Here is an 18687-nt window from a genome sequence, read left to right as displayed (position 1 = left end):
GGTTTGTCTGTCTGTCTGTCTGTAAGTTCCCTCCTCCCGGGGTATCGGCCTCCTCCTTCAGTACCCAGCACAGGTCATGAGGTGGAGGAGGAGCAGCACCAGGTACACCACCATTACCACCCACCTCCCCACCACCCACTACCAGCACCTATCCTCCCTTAACTTACCCCACTACCACCATCTTCAACCACCACTACCACCATCCATATTAGCCAATGTCCTTTCTCTCCCAGCCACTACCACTACCCCTAGAGCCACTACCACTATTCACCCTCAGCCAACACCACAATCACCACCTTCAACCACCACTACCACCATCCAGTTGACTCACACTCCAACAACAATCACCATCGGGCCGTTTATCTACTCTATTTCGTCACCTTCTCACGTTCGTATTTTTTTTTCTTCTTTCCCTCCACCTGATGGCCATTCCAGTGTCCATCTTCTTGTTGTCTGGTGTCATGGTGCTGGCCGGAGGGGGAGAGGCACCACCACCACCACCACCACCACCATTGTGATTGGACTCATAAATTACCTTGGGTCTTCTTCAATTACCCGAAGGCAAAGAGTGACGGTGGAGGAGGAATTATTTCACGCACCTGCCCGCTGTTTGTGCTCCTCCTCCTGCTTTTGTTGCTTCTGTTGCTGCTTCTGTTACTGCTTCTTATGTTTCTACTGCTGCTTCTTTTGCTTCTGTTGCTGTTTCTTCTTTTGTTGCTACTTCTTTTACATCTGTTGCCTCTGTTGCTGCTGTTTTTGCTTCTGTTACTGCTTCTTTGGCTTTTGTTGCTGCTTCTTTTGCTTCTGTTGCTGCTTCTTCTGCTTCTGTTCTTGTTTCTTCTGCTTCTGTAACTGATTCTTCTTTCGCTGCTCCTTATCGTCTCGTTGTGTATTAATCTTCGTAGAAAGAGAATTAAATCGAACTAAATAAATGGAAATCACAAAAAACAAAGATTAAGAAATACTAATACACATACAAGGTGACCCATACACAAGAGTCTGTATACATTTATTAAATACAACATACATACAAACATACACAAAATAAAAGTTAAAAATAATCAATAACTTTATAAATCTTTCAACAGAATTCATTCCCACAATGATTTCTTAACATAAACCAATCGAGAAAAAATCACCAATAAATCCTCTTTAATATCTTAGTAAATCGGCCCATAAAATCCCCAAATCTCTCCTGATATCCCAACTAAAATCCCTTGAATAAAATTTTCACAAAATCCTGTACGTTTTATAGAGCGACTGTAAACAAAAAATCCCCTAAAAAAAATCCCTCTCCAAAATAACTGTCATGTAATCCTTTAAAATCCTGAAGACGTGGGTGATAATGTAAAATAATCCTTGGCGTCGTGTGTGTGTATGTGTGTGTGTGTGTGTGTGTGTGTGTGTGTGTGTGTAATTATATCAGTAACAATAGCCAGAGAAAAATGCCAGGCGTGCTGTCATCACCACGTCTTGCCTGGGTCATCCTCCTCCTCCTCCTCCTCCTTCGGTGCTGCAGGTGTGTGTGTGAGAGAGAGATTAAAAAGGAAGAGAGAGAGAGAGAGAGAGAGAGAGAGAGAGAGAGAGAGAGAGAGAGCGATCAGAACATCCTCATTATTAATCACAGGGTTTCAACGTGTGAGTGAGTGAGTGTCTTATTATTACCCTCACTTTACCTCCTTCGTCAGTACCTCCTTCGTCAGTACCTCCTTCGTCAGTACCTCCTTCGTCAGTACCTCCTTCATCAATACCTCCTTCGTTAGTACCTCCTTCGTCAGTACCTCCTTCGTCAGTACCTCCTTCATCAGTACCGCCTTCGTCAGTTCCTCCTTCGTCAGTACCTCCTTCGTCAGTACCTCCTTCGTCAGTACCTCTTTCGTCAGTACCTTCTATACTCAAGACCTGTAATGTTCCTCTTCACTACACTCCATCATCACCTGCGGGGTCGTAATTGTGGTGTTTGGTCAGGTAATATCACTGGGGACACACACACACACAGCGTCCAGGGATGAGAAGCAATATTTGACTACCATTTGATATTCTCTCTCTCTCTCTCTCTCTCTCTCTCTCTCTCACTCTCTCTCTCTCTCTCTCTCTCTCTCTCTCTCTCACTCAGTGACGTCTTCTATAACGTCTCAGATATTTGGCGATTGTCTTGTAACCTTTAAAATGTATTCATAAATTAAGTAAATGTATTCTTGTGACTAATATTTTTGTAACTCGGTAATCGACTCCACTAACATTTTGTATTCCTGTAATCGACTCGGTATCCTTTACGACAGACTTAGACTGGGAGGTAGAGGAGGGTAGAGGGATAGGGGTAGGGGGGATTAGGGATAGAGGGGTGGGGGTAGGGGGGTAGAAGCGGCACCAGTACAGCTCCTCACAACGGTGGACGGTTTGTGTGGTTCACTTCCGGCATGACTGGCGGTGGTGAGGCGGGCTCTTAGGTATGCGTGTGGGCGTGTTGACGTGTGTGTGTGTGTGTGTGTGTATGTTGAAATGTGAGTGTGTGTTGCAGTGTGGGTGTGTATGTGTTGACGTGTATGAGTGTGTGGATGTGTTGGTGAATATGTGTATGAGCTTGACCCCTGGAAGTATGGTTGGCACTGCACTCGACTGACCTTCCACACCCATCTGTAAAGGTAGTTAGTTACCCATTTACACCAGTGTTAACTAACAGTGCCCCGAGATAGAACCAACGCCCCGTAGTAATTCACTGTATAAAGTCACTAAAATCGAAATGAATGAAATAATAAAAAAAAAATGAAAAAAAAAAATTATTGTCGCGAGTTTGAAGAAGAATTTAGCTGAACAAATTGTGATTTATTGTCGAACGTCGATTTTATTAACTACTTATCGTTCTCTGTCAATCTTGAACGTGTGATAAAGTGTGAGAGGAGGAGGCAGGGGAATGGGAGGGTGAGGGAGTGAGTGAGGGAGAGGGTAGGAGAGTGAGTAAGAGAACGAGTAGAATGAGTGAGTGAGTGAGTGAGTGAGTGAGTGAGGGAGTGAGTGAGTGAGGGAGTGAGTGAGTGAACTGTCTTGACTAATCACAAGAATCTCTCCAACACTCTTTTGAGATAATGCCAGTAAAATTGTCTGGTGGACCGCTAGTTCCCACGATCCCCTGCCAATTCCCACGGTTCCCTGTCAGTTCCCACGGCCACCTGCTTGGTGTTACTGGTCTACCACACACCACAGAGAGGACGGCCATTTCTCCACAACACAACACAACACAACACAACACAACACTCAAACTGAAGTCTAAGAAGAAGAAGAAAGGTTAAATTATATATTTTATTTGATCTACCGTCTATTAATTTCTGTCTTTTTATTCAGTGTTGATGTTATTTTGTGATTAAGAACAGAAAAAAATACCTAAAGTAAGGGGTTTATCTCTCTCTCTCTCTCTCTCTCACACACACACAAGCCCGTTAGCTAAGACAAATGTGCCCTCCTTTTCTTTCTCCGTCTCAGCATAATTCTGGCCCCGGTAATATTATCAAAATGTGTCATCTTGGTTGGTAAGAAAGGCGCCCGGAGGTATTCAACATAGGGACCGGCTCCGTCGATGACAAAAACACAAGTTGTCATGTCAGTCTAGTTACGTGTCCGTGGCTGTGTTGGTGTTCATTGTCACACACACACACACACACACACACACACACACACACACACTGAAATGAGAGGATGTATCCGTTCGTGTTCAGGAAGTCTAACAACAAAACAGTATTGTAACTGTTTCTGGTGACCTCAACTACTTGCTGCCCCCACCACCACCACCACCACCACTTCACAGCCACCTTCACCCTACACTAGCTCCCAGGACGCTTCCACCATCCTGCTCCACTTCCACTCTTCCTTCTTCCACTCTCCTCCTCTTCTTTCCTCACTCCTCTCTCCCCTTTTCTGTCTCTTACTTCTTCCCCATCCCTTCTTTTCTCTTCCCATCCTCTGCTTCTTCTACCCCCCCCCACCTTCTCTCTCTCTCTCTCTCTCTCTCTCTCTCTCTCTCTCTCTCTCTTTTTATCTCTCCCTTCTACCCTCTCCTCCCCTTTTCTCCTCCTTCGCATTCCACCACGACGCCCTGCCCTGGACGCCACACACCGGGTAACGCATGTGTGTGTGTCGGAAGTACCAGGTCAGCCAGCGCCGGCCCCCCTGACCACACGGAGGGAAATATTGCGGTTTTCGAGGTAGCGGTAACGGGACAGATAGTTAGTCGGGCGGTAACGGGATGGATGGTTGGTCGGGCGGTATGGTGCCGTGAGAGGGAGGAGCTGGTCGTATGGGTGGATGGTTGCGTATAAGGGATGGTTGAGTAAGGGGGCTGGTCGAAGAGGTGGTGTTGTCGCATAGGTAGGGTAGTCACACCAGTAGAATAGGGAGTGTATGTATGTATGTATGTATCCACCACCATCAGCAGTTCTTTCATTCCCTGTCTGTCACTTGGGCCCTCGACTACGACTCAGTTTTGGAGTGCCGGCGCCTGAACAACCATTAGTAACCGGTAGTCGAGGTGGGGAGGTGTTTTACGGCCGGAAATAACAAGTTTGTCTGTCTGGGGCGATAATGACAACACATTCTAGTTGAGAAGGAAGAAGGCGTGTAATGGTGCGGTTACGAAGGCGGAACAAGGGAGAAGAGGAGAGTAGAGGGAGGGGAGAGGAAGGGAGAAGAAGGGGAGAGGAAGGAAGATTTGCAACTTATATCTCACTTATATTAAAAGTATTTAGCATAAACTCACTATTAATATCTCGCCCCTTACGGCAAAGTGTTAATAAAGTGGAAGAGTCACCCATACAGATCCGTTTTCTATCGTAAGTTACCTGGTAGCTCTAGCCACCAATCAGGATTCAGGGGCAGAGGTCATGTGATCACAACACCGCTCTTGATTGGACGATTAACAGCTTGCCGTGTCACTTAATTCTTCGTAGTGTATCCGTGACATACCGCAGATCTAAGTGGTAATGTTTATCATCTATAATCGCGGTGGAGACGTGTTTTGATCTTTTTAATAATGCTTGAACAAACAGTTATGGGATTTAAGAGACGGAATCCGGGTCAGAGGTCGCGAGATGCCAGAGTCGTAATAGGTGACGGTGTGGAGCTCATGAGGGCGTGATGTAGATTGATGTGAGAGTGTGTAAGGACAGTGAACCAGCCGCTACAATCCTCTCCACTTCCCTCCTGCCTTTACCCCCTCCACCTCCCTTCTCCACCTTTCATCCTCTCCTCCCTTCCCATTCCCCTTTCTTCCCTCTTCCCTCCCGCCACCTCCTCACAGCTATCAACACCTTAGTCCCCCGATGATACAGTAGACACAGCCACATATTAACCAGGTATTGGGGGAACATGATCCACTTTGAGCTACATGACTCTCTCTCTCTCTCTCTCTCTCTCTCTCTCTCTCTCTCTCTCTCTCTCTCTCTCTCTCTCTCTCTCTCTCTCTCTCTCTCTCTCTCTCTCTCTCTTAAAGGATACATATTTTAAAACACCGTGAGAACAGAAACACGCCCTGGGGACCTCCATGCATGCATACGTACTCTTACCTGATGGCGGTTACCTGAAGGCAGTGGGCGGGTGTGCTCAATTAGGTACAGGAAACGCAACATTACTGTACCTGTCAAGGGGGTCAGGGCAAGAAGATGCTCGCTGGTGGGTGGGTGGGTGTGCAGAGAGAGAGATGGTGGGTGTTTTACTGAGAGATGGAAGTGAAATTGAATGGGTGTAGGGGAATTGGGTGGAGTGTTTTACTGAGAGAGAGAGAGATGGGGTGGGTGGGGACTAATCAATGATAACTGTTCGTTTTGCTTTCCTTTGAGTTTCGTCTCTGACATGAAAACCAGCTACATACCCACCCCAGCATACCCACTATATACCACTAACATACCCCGACCTTACCCACACCCCAACATATACCCCCCCAACCTTACACCCCGACCTTTTGACATACCCCACTGACATACCACCCCCAACATACCCGGCACTTCCCACCCCGACATACCCACCCCAACATACCCACCCCAACATACCCTTAAATCACTCACATACACAGCCATTACATATTCTTAACTCTGACTACTGATACAAGCTACACCAAATAAATCAATAAATTCTAACTCGCAAAAAAAAATAAAAAAATTAATGAAGCGTTACAACAGGTAAGAGAATTTCAATTAACGCTTTTTTATTATATTATACTTTTCATTAAGATACCTGTTATTAGATTAGTCACGCTGTATTGATCTTGATTTACGAGGAGTGAGGTAGGGGGAGGAGAGGGGGAGGGGGTAGGTGGTCAGAGGTATTCATTGTTTTGAAAAAGTTTGATACAGTTGGGAATCTTTTAAGATGTCGAGTTTTCTTCACAATCAAGGTCGGTGAATTGATGTTCTTGCTTGCTTCCGTCTGATTATTCACCTTTAATCGGATTTTTGCATTGAAGGAGATAATTCTGTGGGTGTTTAGTTTTTATGTTTGTTTGTGTTTTCGATTGAGATTTGAGGTTAATGGTGTGGGTGTTTAAGTACTTGTTTGTGATTGTTTTGTAGGTAACTCAGGTATGTATCGTTAAAATGCTAACACGAAGAATCATATGGGGGTTATACGATCCAGCCTCACTGATGACCTGAAGGAACTATCGTCTGTTTGTAGTGTAGGTCTGTGAATGGTAGTTAGTTATGAGTGTATCTATATTACGTCACTTCAGTTCTTCTACCGTGACCTGACCTGATCTGACTGACTCACATCATCCATCAGTGAGTCCTAGGCCACCATGAGTCAACTTAAGCACGGAATTCCCTCTCCTAGCGACAATAAGGCTCGTTCACTAGCTTTCTCATTGTAAATTTACGCGGGAAAACGAGTCTGTGAGATGAGTCATTGTTACCAACACCCTGCTTTAGTACAACCTTACGTGGGATTTTTGTTTTTCTATTCGGTGTAAATATCATATTGTTACCAAACTGGATACAAGAACTGATGTTTTATGATATATTGTTGAGCTCAGGGAAGACGATACAGGTTTTTAATGAAAGTTGAATGTTTTTATGGGATCAAAGGAGCATCTTCACACTTCGGAATGTCAATAGTATTCACCGGTACGTCCAAGCGAGCGTCTGAATTGATCACTTTCGATTTTATGACTATTTTTAAAAGCTTTCCTCGACATACAATTTAAAATAAGAATCTGCCTCGTCAGAAATCCCCTCGAGGCGAACCCACCGACTAGAACGATGTAGTCTGAGGTAAACACACGCTGACGAAGGAGTGTTTTCTCTTAACTCAAGGTGTGAGAGCGTTTAATTAACTTACCTGAGCTACGATACGAAGATTAATAAGTAAGATCTGTGTCAAAATTGCACTAACTTTGTATACGTGGGTTTGTGCTTTCTCTTCACACGTGATTAAAGGAAAAAATAGTAACTTAACGTACTATACGAACCATTATGGACCCAAAGGACGAAAGAGCTCCAATACGTGTTCCAGGAAGGCTTTCGGTGACCCTATTGAGAGTGTGGGGGGTGGGGGGGGGGGTAAGGTTGGGAGAGGGGTGCAAAAAGTGACTCTCCCGCCCGTCGTGTAATAGGCTTCGATTTCACGGCTTCTCGAGTTAGTAAATAATCCGATCCTTCATGACTTTGGAACAGTGATGCTCTTTTTTTTGTCTAAACTCTTTAAATGTTTGCCTCAAGACGTGTAGAGACGAGAGGAGATTGTCTTGGTTTTTCGACGAGTTTCCGAGGCTGCCGTTATCTCTCTCTCTCTCGCTCTCCAGATACTAATAAACAAGGTTCTGAGAGAGAGAGAGAGATTAATGTCAAAGGAGATCGATGGTGTAGTAATCTTAGTGAATTATATATCTATCGAGGCAAAATTATTCCCTCTTACGTTCTTTTCTATTTCGTAATATAAACGTTTAACCTCTCATCCTCGCTGGGTAGATCAAGTACAAACAAACCTCACAATAATATAAGTTCACTTTTAAACGTTATTTGTTGATTTAAGTGAGTGTGTTGGGCGGCCATAGATGAGAGGGAAACAGTAAACAAAGTATGAGCCTCAGCCGCCTGGAGCAGCTCACGAGGACGCCATTTAACAGTAAACAAGAGAAACTCATTTGTCAGGTATCATGGGTGTTGTGTGTGAGGGAGGCGGCCCAGCAGGTCAGAGAACACCATAGAGAGAGCCTGAGGGAGGGTTTTACGGGCACCCCATCTGTCAGGTTCTCAAAAATTCCTATGTTAACTTAATTCCTTACCTCTTGTGAATCTTTCTCACTTGTGTACATATCTTTGTTGTATTATCTCTCTCTCTCTCTCTCTCTCTCTCTCTCTCTCTCTCTCTCTCTCTCTCTCTCTCTCTCTCTCTCTCTCTCTCTCTCTCTCTCTCTCTCAATTCATTGGAGTATTAGTGTGTATTAACCAACCCCGTCTTACTCGTCTTCTACAGGTCTGCCAATTTCAACAACGCGACTGGTGAGTGTTCAACCTCCGACATGGACCGACACACAGCAGTAGGGACGGGCGCCTTCCAATCAGCAGTCAACAGCGATTTCCTGGAGAACAACTGCGTCGATGATCCCGTCAGGCTGTGTGAGTTCCAGAAGATGGAGGGCCGAATCCTGAAAACCGTCGACTCCGTGTACCAGGACGTCGATGGACTTGAAGACTGCAAGAGACTGTGCCTCACCACCTCCTTCAGGTGGGTACTGGATATACTTGTTGTGTGATATTTTGTATAGTATTTTTATTCTCGCCGTAACAATGTGATCACTATATGTTGTTGTGTATATCAGGATCACTGCTACTGTTTTAGTGTCTGTTTCTATTGCTGTTACCAACGTTTGTTTAGATGCTACTACTACTAGTAAAGCTACTGCCTTCTAGTTCCTCCCGTACTTCTTTTTCGTCACCGACAGTAGTAGCTGGTCAGTTTTCACATGACTCATAATTAAAATCTCGTCTCTGGTGCCACAGGTGCCACTCCTTCGACTTCGGCGACACTGGTGACCGAGTGTGCCGCCTCTCCCACCACGCCGCCGCCACCCTCACCCACATTGAAGAACCTTACCTGGAGATCCCCGGCTCCTCCACCTACGAACTCTCCTCCTGCTACAACGTCACCATCGACTGTCGCTCCGGTGATATGGTCGCCAAGATCAAGACCTCCAAGATCTTTAACGGCAAGATCTACGCCAAGGGCTCCCCCAACACCTGCGTCAGCGACATCGAGGACGCCCTGGAATTCGAGCTAAGGATGTCCTACAACGACATTGACTGTAATGTTGAGCGAGACTCCGCCTCCAAGTACAGCAGTGACGTCGTCATCCAGCACCACGACATGATCGTGACCTCAGCTGACCTGGGTCTCAGCGTCCACTGCCAGTACGACTTGACCAACAAGAGCGTGAGTAACCGAGTCGACCTGACCGTCGAAGGAGACATCAAGCCCGCACTCGAGGAGGGAAGTACTGTCGACTCTCCCAACGTCATCATGCGTGTCGCCAACCGCAATGGTGATGACATCTCTGACGCGGCCGTGGGAGACATGTTGCAGCTGCGCTTTGAGATCGTCGACAGGAACTCACCCTATGAGATCTTCGTACGTGACCTGGTAGCCATGGACGGCAGCAACACCAACAACATCACTCTCCTGGACGGCCGCGGCTGCCCCACCGAGATCTCCATCATGAGGCCCCTCCTCAAGACTGACAACACTGGCAAGGTAAACCATATATTTATACCACCCATATATGTTATTGAATCTATCTACATATAAGATGCTGTCTTGTCTGACTATATTTCTATATTCAATAGTAACACTCGTCAAAAATCCTGACATATAGCATAACTCCACAACCTAATGATTCATCGTTTGTTTCAATCAGGTTTTGGGCGCCTCCTTCGACGCCTTCAAGTTCCCAACGAGCGACGTGGTCCAGTTCAGAGCTCTGGTGACTCCCTGCCTCCCCACCTGCGAGCCCGTTGTGTGTGACGTCCTTGATTTTGGCGGCCAGATGAAACAGGCTGAGAGCTACGGCAGAAAGAAGAGGGATTTGTCTTCCTTTGACGACTTCGGCGTCTCCATCTTCACCCCACAATTCCAGTCTGACTCCGCTTCCCTGGTGACGGTAAGAATAGTCGTCAGGATATTTCCCCATAATAAAGTTGCATATTATCTTGTCCAGAGTCCAGTTGATATACCAGTCGTAATAGCGAAGGAAAATTATTTTGAATGGCAGTAATGTTAGACGATCGCCCCTTCGCCCACAGATGATACAGAAGAACCCCTACACCGTGGACATCACTGCCCGTACCCTCTCAGGCAACTACCTCGACAGCTCCGTCAGCCGCTTCAGGAGGGAAGCCCCTGAACAAGTGATCCCTGAGGAGCTGTTAGTCGTCCAGTCCATCAAGATCTCCGACAAGTTTGGTTTCCGCGGAGCACAAGCTCAGAGAAGCAACAAACCCTCCAAGAACTTCAAGAAGGAGACCAACACTGTAAGTTTTATCATCTTTTACCATAAGTTAGTTTACCGTTATATTTACTTATCATAGAGGAAAATGTTTATCAGTGTTTCTCAAGTATTTATCCTTATTTTTCATTATCGGTTTATTTTGCATGGCGGAAAGGGGTCGATATTACCTCATAACACACAAGAAGTAAAAATAATGACTGATATCAGTGTTGTGTTATCTCCCGCAGTGTTGCTGGGGGATTTACATAGGACAGTGCTCAGGTGTTAGTAAAGATGTGACAATGATGGAAATGTTTCTTCTTCTCCCAGGTTGAAGGAGACACAGAGATCGTACTGCAGGAGGATGTGTCGGGGATGTGCATCAACATGGTGGGTCTGGTGCTGGCGTGCTCCGTGTTCCTGGTGGCGCAGCTGGTCATCATCGTGGCGTGGACGGCTGTGTGGCATCGTCGCCGCAGGAGCAAGCTGGAGGAGCCCCTCAGTCCTGCCACCACCACCGAGTCCCTCCGTCAGCTCTACGACTCCGGTTATCCCCGCAGGATCTAGCTCCTCCCCGCTCGTGCCGCCCATATGCTTACAGGCGCCCTTCGTCCCGTCCTCACCGCTTCGTTCAGAAGAGGGACTACTGAGGTGAACATGAGGGACGCCCGTAAAATGGACAACCGACCTTCTCGTGCCCTTCATTCCCGACAACGTCCTGTTCATGTTCGCCAGGAATCTCTTTATCCTATTGAGATCCTATAGACCAGGAACGAGACGGGTTGTCAGCTGGGAGACAAGGACTCGACCTCTTGGCTTAAGGAACTGTGTGAAATAGACGAAGGAAATTGGTAGCTCCTGACAATGTCCTGAAAACTTCGTCCCGCCGACCTTGGTAACGTCGGGGCGGAAGACTGGTGCAATATTGCAGAATCAAATTGCAATCACTGTTTGAGGGACCATTCAGCCCCTCGATCAGGTGGCCGAGCGGCTTCACTCGATAATTGTTAATGAAGACGCCGATTCATCTCGAAATAGCGAGCTTCCTCTTGGACATGTCTCAACCCTACCTCCAGAAGAGTGGCATTTGACGAAAGCACAAGAAGGTGATCAACTGGGCATTTGCAATTTGATCTCTAAATTAGAGGCATCCCATTGTGAAACTCTCGAAGGCTATTACCAAGGGCATTAAACCTGACTTATCATAGGACACTCTCAATTAATAACTTAGCGATAAGGTTGTGTTTCTTAGTAATAATGAACTATGTGACCGCAGTGTCTGTGCGACTTAACACATTGTGATAACTGACGTAACTTTTATGAGAAAGTCGGACTGAACCAAAACTTTTAGTGACTGTGTCGATCTTCGTGACGTGTTGATATCAAGACTTCGATTCCTCTCTCTGAGTCCTACTGCAGATCCTGACTTGCAGGCGACTGGTGGTGGTGCTTTAGGGGGACTCCTGGGAGGGCGAGGGAGAGGCCACACGTCGACCACGGGGCGCTCTGGTTAAACCAAGAAATATTTGCGTTTTAATTTGGTTTTAATTTGGAACCTTTTACTTTAAAGATTAATTTTGTACATAATAAAAAGTGATTCCTATTAAATACTCAGATAAACATACGTAAGACTAAATCAAAGTTGCAAATACCGAATGTAAAGAAGAAGTTTGATCATTTCTCCTCTTGTGTTTGACCACCTGAGGCCTGCTACACGAGGCGACCAGACCCCCCTCTCCTCCCTTCGTGCTTTAGGGTGCTGGGACAAGGGATAACTCATCCATAGTTAGGAGCAAGATAGAAAACAGGCACAACAAATACAACCTTTTTCCCCCCCATCAAAAACTACAGCTCAGATTTCCAGTTGGGACCTTGTAAATGTGTTAATTATTTTGTATGTATGAATGAATGACCGAGAAACCCCCTCCCCTTTAGGATAGTTAGAACGATACACCGATCATGTAGGTAATGTTCGCTGTAGATATCGCTACTTTGCTGTTGTAGAAGTGACAATTAGTGACAGTCAAAGTCGGATTACTCGTCTCTGACTCTGGAGGACTGAGCGCGAGAGAAGCATCTGTGTTCATCGTCTTGCACCTGAGTGAGCTGAACACATGCAGGTGATAATGAGAAAGACGAGTACCTGTTTGGTGATCACTGTCGCAGGTGGTCACTGTTTTAGGTGATCACTGTTTCACGAGGTCACTGTCGCTGGTAGTCACTGTTTCAGGAAGTCACTGTCGCTGTTGTAGTCATGCTATATTTGCTCAAGATAAACTCCCCGCATGGCAGCTGCTGTAGGTAACCGCTTGTAGATGACATGAGGACACCCCACCTCCACTGCTCCGCCTAAAACAACATCTCAGAGGCTGACTTGCAACTCCTGTCAACACTCTCACTGCATAGAAAGAGAACATACTTGTAAAACCTTTGTCAGATTCCTTTGTTGACCTTAGTCTGTCTATCTGCATGAAGATGATTGACTAGTTGAGTGTTGTCTGCCGCCCATAGCATGGTGGGGGTGTTAGGTCTTATAAACCACTCCCTATGTTCTTGCATGTACAAAACTTTAGAATCGAATTAAGTTCCATTTGCATATCATTATAATATCTTATTAAATGAAACCTCTTCATTTAACGCTCCTTAAAGATTAATGTAAAAGTTATTTGAATGTTAATATGTAATTATTAGTTTATTGAGTTTGTTAGTTTATGTTTTCTTAGTTTTTAGGAGTTGTTATGAAGATGTTTAACTAACTTGCCATTAACTTCATTGTTTACTAACAAATTGTGTTTGCTTATTACCAATTAATGCTTACTAACAATTAGTTGCTTGCTTATTAACAATCTATGCCTGCCTAACAAATAATTATTGATTGCTCATTAACAATTAGTGCTTGCTTCCTTACCATTAGTGATTACTTAAGTTTGCTTATCACAGTTTGTGTTGTTTGTTTACCATTAACATTTGCTTACTAACCACTAACAATGTTTGCTTGTTTAATGCATGATAATTAACCCAGCTTACTTGCATGTAAACTACGCTTGCTTATTAACAAATAACGCCAAGTAACAGAGTCAATCCTCGCTTACAATTAACGCTTGCGTGTACTCTAACACACGCTTAACGCTAACAAAAGCTTACTAACAACCACCACATAGCTTAAACAGTAGCCAGCACCCAAGCTTCAGATTTTCAAAACCATTCATAGGTGAAAATGACGCCTTTTGAGCCTTCCCGTATAGTCTCAAGTCAATTTCAGAGCCTTAACAGTGAGCTAAGTAGTTATATTCTCTCACCACCACATGAGAAATTTTTTTAACCTGTGAGCTATTGAGAATCTGTAGCATGTAAACAAACCTCATAGTTACCATTAAGATAGTACTGGAACCTGTTACCGCCTCGTCTGGTGACTCTATACATAGGGGCCATGTTATTGTGTTTAAGTTACTTAGTTTTGATGATTATGAAAATTCCTCATTCACTTATAACCTGACGTGGCTGGTTGAGGTTCATTCCTTAGTGTGTGTGTGTCGATGCCATTAGATGCTTTTCAAATGCAAAGAAAAATGTTTTAGAAAACTAGAATATTTTTTTATGCTTTGAATTAAATTATTTACTATTGGTCCCAACATGTAACTCAGCTGTATGATAAAACATTTAAACTTCACACAGGGAATTATTTATTTATTTATTTATTTATTTATTGACATAACTTAATAAAAAAAGATATATTTACTTAACTTATTGTTGATACTGTAAGAAGAATCAAGTTAAGAGTTATTTAAGTAAAACAAAACAGTTGTAATTTAAGTAACACCAAACAGTAGTAAGTTAAGTAATATATACCATACACCCTAAATCATTCTACCTATACGTATATACATACTCTCTCTCTCTCTCTCTCTCTCTCTCTCTCTCTCTCTCTCTCTCTCTCTCTCTCTCTCTCTCTCTCTCTCTCTCTCTCTCTCTCTGTGTAGGTTTTTATATTGTAAACATAACAAGTTGCCAAGAATTCCAGACTATTAATATGTGCTTTTTCGTTTACTTAGATGCGAGTTGACTTGTGAGAATGAAAAGAGATAAATTACCAGGGTGTATGAGTGTATGGAATGCTTTTTTTTATGGTAGTTGCAATCACACTCAAGAGCTTCCAGTGAGTGCTTGTATGATTACTATTGTAGATTAAGAAACTTTACGTGTGTGTATGTGTGATTGTATGTATGTGTATTTATATAACATTAAAGGAACGACAATGAAGGTTATTTGTGTGCGTTATTATTCTTTGTTGTTGTTGTTGTTGTTATTAACCCCTATCTCGTGGCATTATTACCGTGTGTATCTCATTCCACTCCCTTCCATTTTATGCAATTTAGTGAGTAAGTGTTTTGTGTCTAAGTGTTAATTTGTACCAAAGTATACAAATAAATGATTAAAAAAAATATTGGTTGTTATTTTTTTGACGATGATTTTTCGGTCTGTTTGGTGTTATTTTTTTGTCAGTGATTTTTATGTCCATTGTTATTTAAGTGATTTGTGGTTTTTTTATGCTGGCTAATTCGTGATTGGTGATCTGTTGGGTGTATAGTGAATAATGGATAATACAAGTGAAAGAGAGAGAAATAGTGAGAGAGAAAGAGATGGAGAGAAAACAGGGAGAAATAAATAGTGAGAGAGAGAGAGAGAGAGAGAGAGAGAGAGAGAGAGAGAGATACATGCAAACACATATACATACATTATTTTGATTCATAGATTCATCCAAAAATGAATAATTAGAAAACGTATAAACCAAAAACAGAAAAATTAACGTGTGTGTGTGTGTGTGTGTGTGTGTGTGTGTGTGTGTGTGTGTGTGTGTGTGTGTGTGTGTGCGCGTGAGAGTGTGTGTGTGTGTGTGTGTAATAATAATACTCAAATAATAATAATAATTAACAATTTATTGAAAAAGTTCTGCAGCCCGCAGGCTGAAAATATACATTGGACAAAAATTACTTATTACATGGGGTGGGTGGGTCGTTTAACAAAAGCTTTCATTACTGAAAGGAGAAGGAACATGAATTGAACAAACAAATTATTATAGTTTACAGTTGATGGCCCGAGCCTGGGCTGGTCATGGAGACACCAGGTGGTGAGGTGTTCACGTGGTGTAGTAACTCGTTCTCGGGTCTTGATATGAAGGACCTCACGTGGTCATGGGGACACCGGGTGGTGTGGTGTTCACGTGGTGTAGTAACTCGTTCTCGGGTGTTGATATGAAGGACCTCACGTGGTCATGGGGACACCGGGTGGTGTGGTGTTCACGTGGTGCAGTAACTCGTCCTAGGGTGTTAATATGAAGGACCTTACGTGGTCATGGGGACACCGGGTGGTGTGGTGTTCGTGGTGTAGTAACTCGTCCCGGGTGTTGATATGAAGGACCTCACGTGGTCATGGGACACCAGTGGTGTGGTGTTCACGTGGTGTAGTAACTCGTCCTCAGGTGTTGATATGAAGGACCTCACGTGGTCATGGGGACACCAGGTGGTGTGGTGTTCACGTGGTGTAGTAACTCGTCCTCAGGTGTTGATATGAAGGACCTCACGTGGTCATTGAGACACCAGGTGGTGTGGTGTTCACGTGGTGTAGTAACTCGTCCTCAGGTGTTGATATGAAGGACCTCACGTGGTCATGGGGACACCAGGTGGTGTGGTGTTCACGTGGTGTAGTAACTCGTCCTGGGTGTTGAAATGAAGGACCTCACGTGGTCATGGAGACACCGGGTGGTGTGGTGTTCACGTGGTGTAGTAACTCGTCCTAGGGTGTTGATATGAAGGACCTTACGTGGTCATGGAGACACCAGGTGGTGTGGTGTTCACGTGGTGTAGTAACTCGTCCTAGGGTGTTGATATGAAGGACCTCACGTGGTCATGGGGACACCAGGTGGTGTGGTGTTCACGTGGTGTAGTAACTCGTCCTCGGGTGTTGATATGAAGGCGGTCAGACACCAGGTGGTGTGGTGTTCACAGGTGTAGTGTTCACGTGGTGTAGTAACTCTGATCCTAGGGTGTTGATATGAAGGACCTTACGTGGTCATGGGGACACCAGGTGGTGTAATTGTTCACATTGGTGTGGTAACTCGTCCTCGGGTGTTGATATGAGGGACCTCACGTGGTCATGGGGACACCGGGTGGTGTGGTGTTCACATGGGACAGTAACTCGTCCTCAGGTGTTGATATGAAGGACCTCACGTGGTCATGGAGACACCGGGTGGTGTGGTGTTCACGTGGCGTATTAACTCATTCTCGGGTGTTAATATGAAGAACCTCACATGGTCATGGAGACACCGGGCGGTGTGGTGTTCACGTGGTACAGTAACTCGTCCTCAGGTGTTGATATGAAGGACCTCACATGGTCATGGAGACACCGGGTGGTGTGGTGTTCACGTGGTGTAGTAACTCATTCTCGGGTGTTGATACGATGGACCTCACGTGGTCATGGGGACACCGGGTGGTGTGGTGTTCACGTGGTACAGTAACTCGGCCTCAGGTGTTGATATGAAGGACCTCACGTGGTCATGGGGACACTGGGTGGTGTGGTGTTCACGTGGTGTAGTAAATCATCCTCAGGTGTTGATATGAAGGACCTCACATGGTCATGGGGACACCAAGTGGTGAGGTGTTCACGTGGTACAGTAACTCGTCCTCGGGTGTTGATACGAAGGACCTCACGTGGTCATGGGGACACCGGGTGGTGTGGTGTTCACGTGGTGTAGTAACTCGTCCTCAGGTGATGAAGGACCTCACGTAGTGTGGGGACACCGGGTGGTGTGAATTGTTCACGTGGTTAGTAACTCGTCCTAGGGTGTTGATATGAAGGACCTCACGTGGTCATAGGGACACCGGGTGGTGTGGTGTTCACGTGGTGTAGTAACTCGTCCTCGGGTGTTGATATGAAGGACCTCACGTGGTCATGGGGACACCGGGTGGTGTGAATTGTTCGTGGTGCAATAACTCGTCCTAGGGTGTTGATATGAAGGACCTCACGTGGTCATGGGGACACCGGGTGGTGTGGTGTTCACGTGGTGTAGTAACTCGTCCTAGGGTGTTGATATGAAGGACCTTACGTGGTCATGGGGACACCGCGTGGTGTGGTGTTCACGTGGTGTAGTAACTCGTCCTAGGGTGTTGATATGAAGGACCTTACGTGGTCATGGGGACACCGGGTGGTGTGGGGTGGTGTTCACAGCACCTCGCCCTGCTAGGTGGTGTTGTGTTATCTCGTAGTCAGGTGTGAAGCCGACTCACTGTTGTTCCCAGGGTGGACTGATTACCACCCTGTCAGAAGATGGCGGTCAGTTCCCAGGGGTGCTTATCTCACTGGTGGGTCACGGCTCTCACTGGTACTGTCTAGTGCTGAATTCACTGGCTGAAACACCGTTCAACACTGGTCCCACTTCTTTCCGAAACGAAATTGTCACTTTTGATTATGTTGATATCCCGGTGGTGAGGATGGGTCGGGGAGAGGCACTTGGGGAATGGCCGAACATTGGCCGAAGGGAGCAGCGCCTGAATAGCTCTTGACCCTACGGTGTGTGTGTGTGTGTGTGTGTGTGTGTGTGTGTCTTTTGTTGATTTATTTTGAAGAAACAAATAGGAAATAAAAATAGTCTCCGAAGATAAACAAAAGACTAAAAGACCAGCATATCCCAACACACTCGTTCTTGTACTCAACCTCCAACACACTCGTTCTTGTACTTACCCTCCAACACACTCGTTCTTGTACTTACCCTCCAACACACTCGTTCTTGTACTCAACCTCTAACACACTCGTTCTTGTACTCAACCTCCAACACACTCGTTCTTGTGCTTACCCTCCAACACACTCGTTCTTAACCTCCAATACACTCGTTCTTGTACTTACCCTCCAACACCTCGTTCTTGTACTTACCCTCCAACACACTCGTTCTTGTACTTACAAACCTTTACTCGTTCTTGTACTTACCCTCAACACACTCGTTCTTGTACTTACCCTCCAGCACACTCGTTCTTGCCCCACCTCCAACACACTCGTTCTTGCTCAACCTCCTAACACACTCGTTCTTTTGTACTCAACACCTCCAACACACTCGTTCTTGTGCTTACCCTCCAACACACTCGTTCTTGTACTCAACCTCTAACACACTCGTTCTTGTACTCAACCTCCAACACACTCGTTCTTGTGCTTACCCTCCAACACACTCGTTC

The 18687-nt window shown here is 45.2% G+C and overlaps 1 protein-coding gene across 1 annotated transcript in view; it reads left to right on the top strand.

The window, feature by feature from the left end:
- Positions 1 to 14909, top strand: part of LOC121858254 — a 42384-nt gene extending 27475 nt beyond the window's left edge. Inside the window, exons 5-9 of the mRNA XM_042354557.1 lie at positions 8458 to 8709; positions 8985 to 9732; positions 9896 to 10138; positions 10281 to 10508; positions 10796 to 14909. Of these exons, the coding sequence (XP_042210491.1) occupies positions 8458 to 8709; positions 8985 to 9732; positions 9896 to 10138; positions 10281 to 10508; positions 10796 to 11032 (1708 nt within the window). The 3' untranslated portion in view covers positions 11033 to 14909. The remainder of the gene's footprint in view (positions 1 to 8457; positions 8710 to 8984; positions 9733 to 9895; positions 10139 to 10280; positions 10509 to 10795) is intronic.
- The last annotated feature ends 3778 nt before the right edge of the window (positions 14910 to 18687 follow it).

This window comes from Homarus americanus, unplaced genomic scaffold (genome assembly GCF_018991925.1).
Source record: "Homarus americanus isolate GMGI-L3 unplaced genomic scaffold, GMGI_Hamer_2.0 scaffold57980, whole genome shotgun sequence".
NCBI classification, from domain to species: Eukaryota; Metazoa; Arthropoda; class Malacostraca; order Decapoda; family Nephropidae; genus Homarus; species Homarus americanus.
Note: the sequence above shows the minus strand (reverse complement) of the source record. Positions and strands in the feature narration are given on the sequence as shown.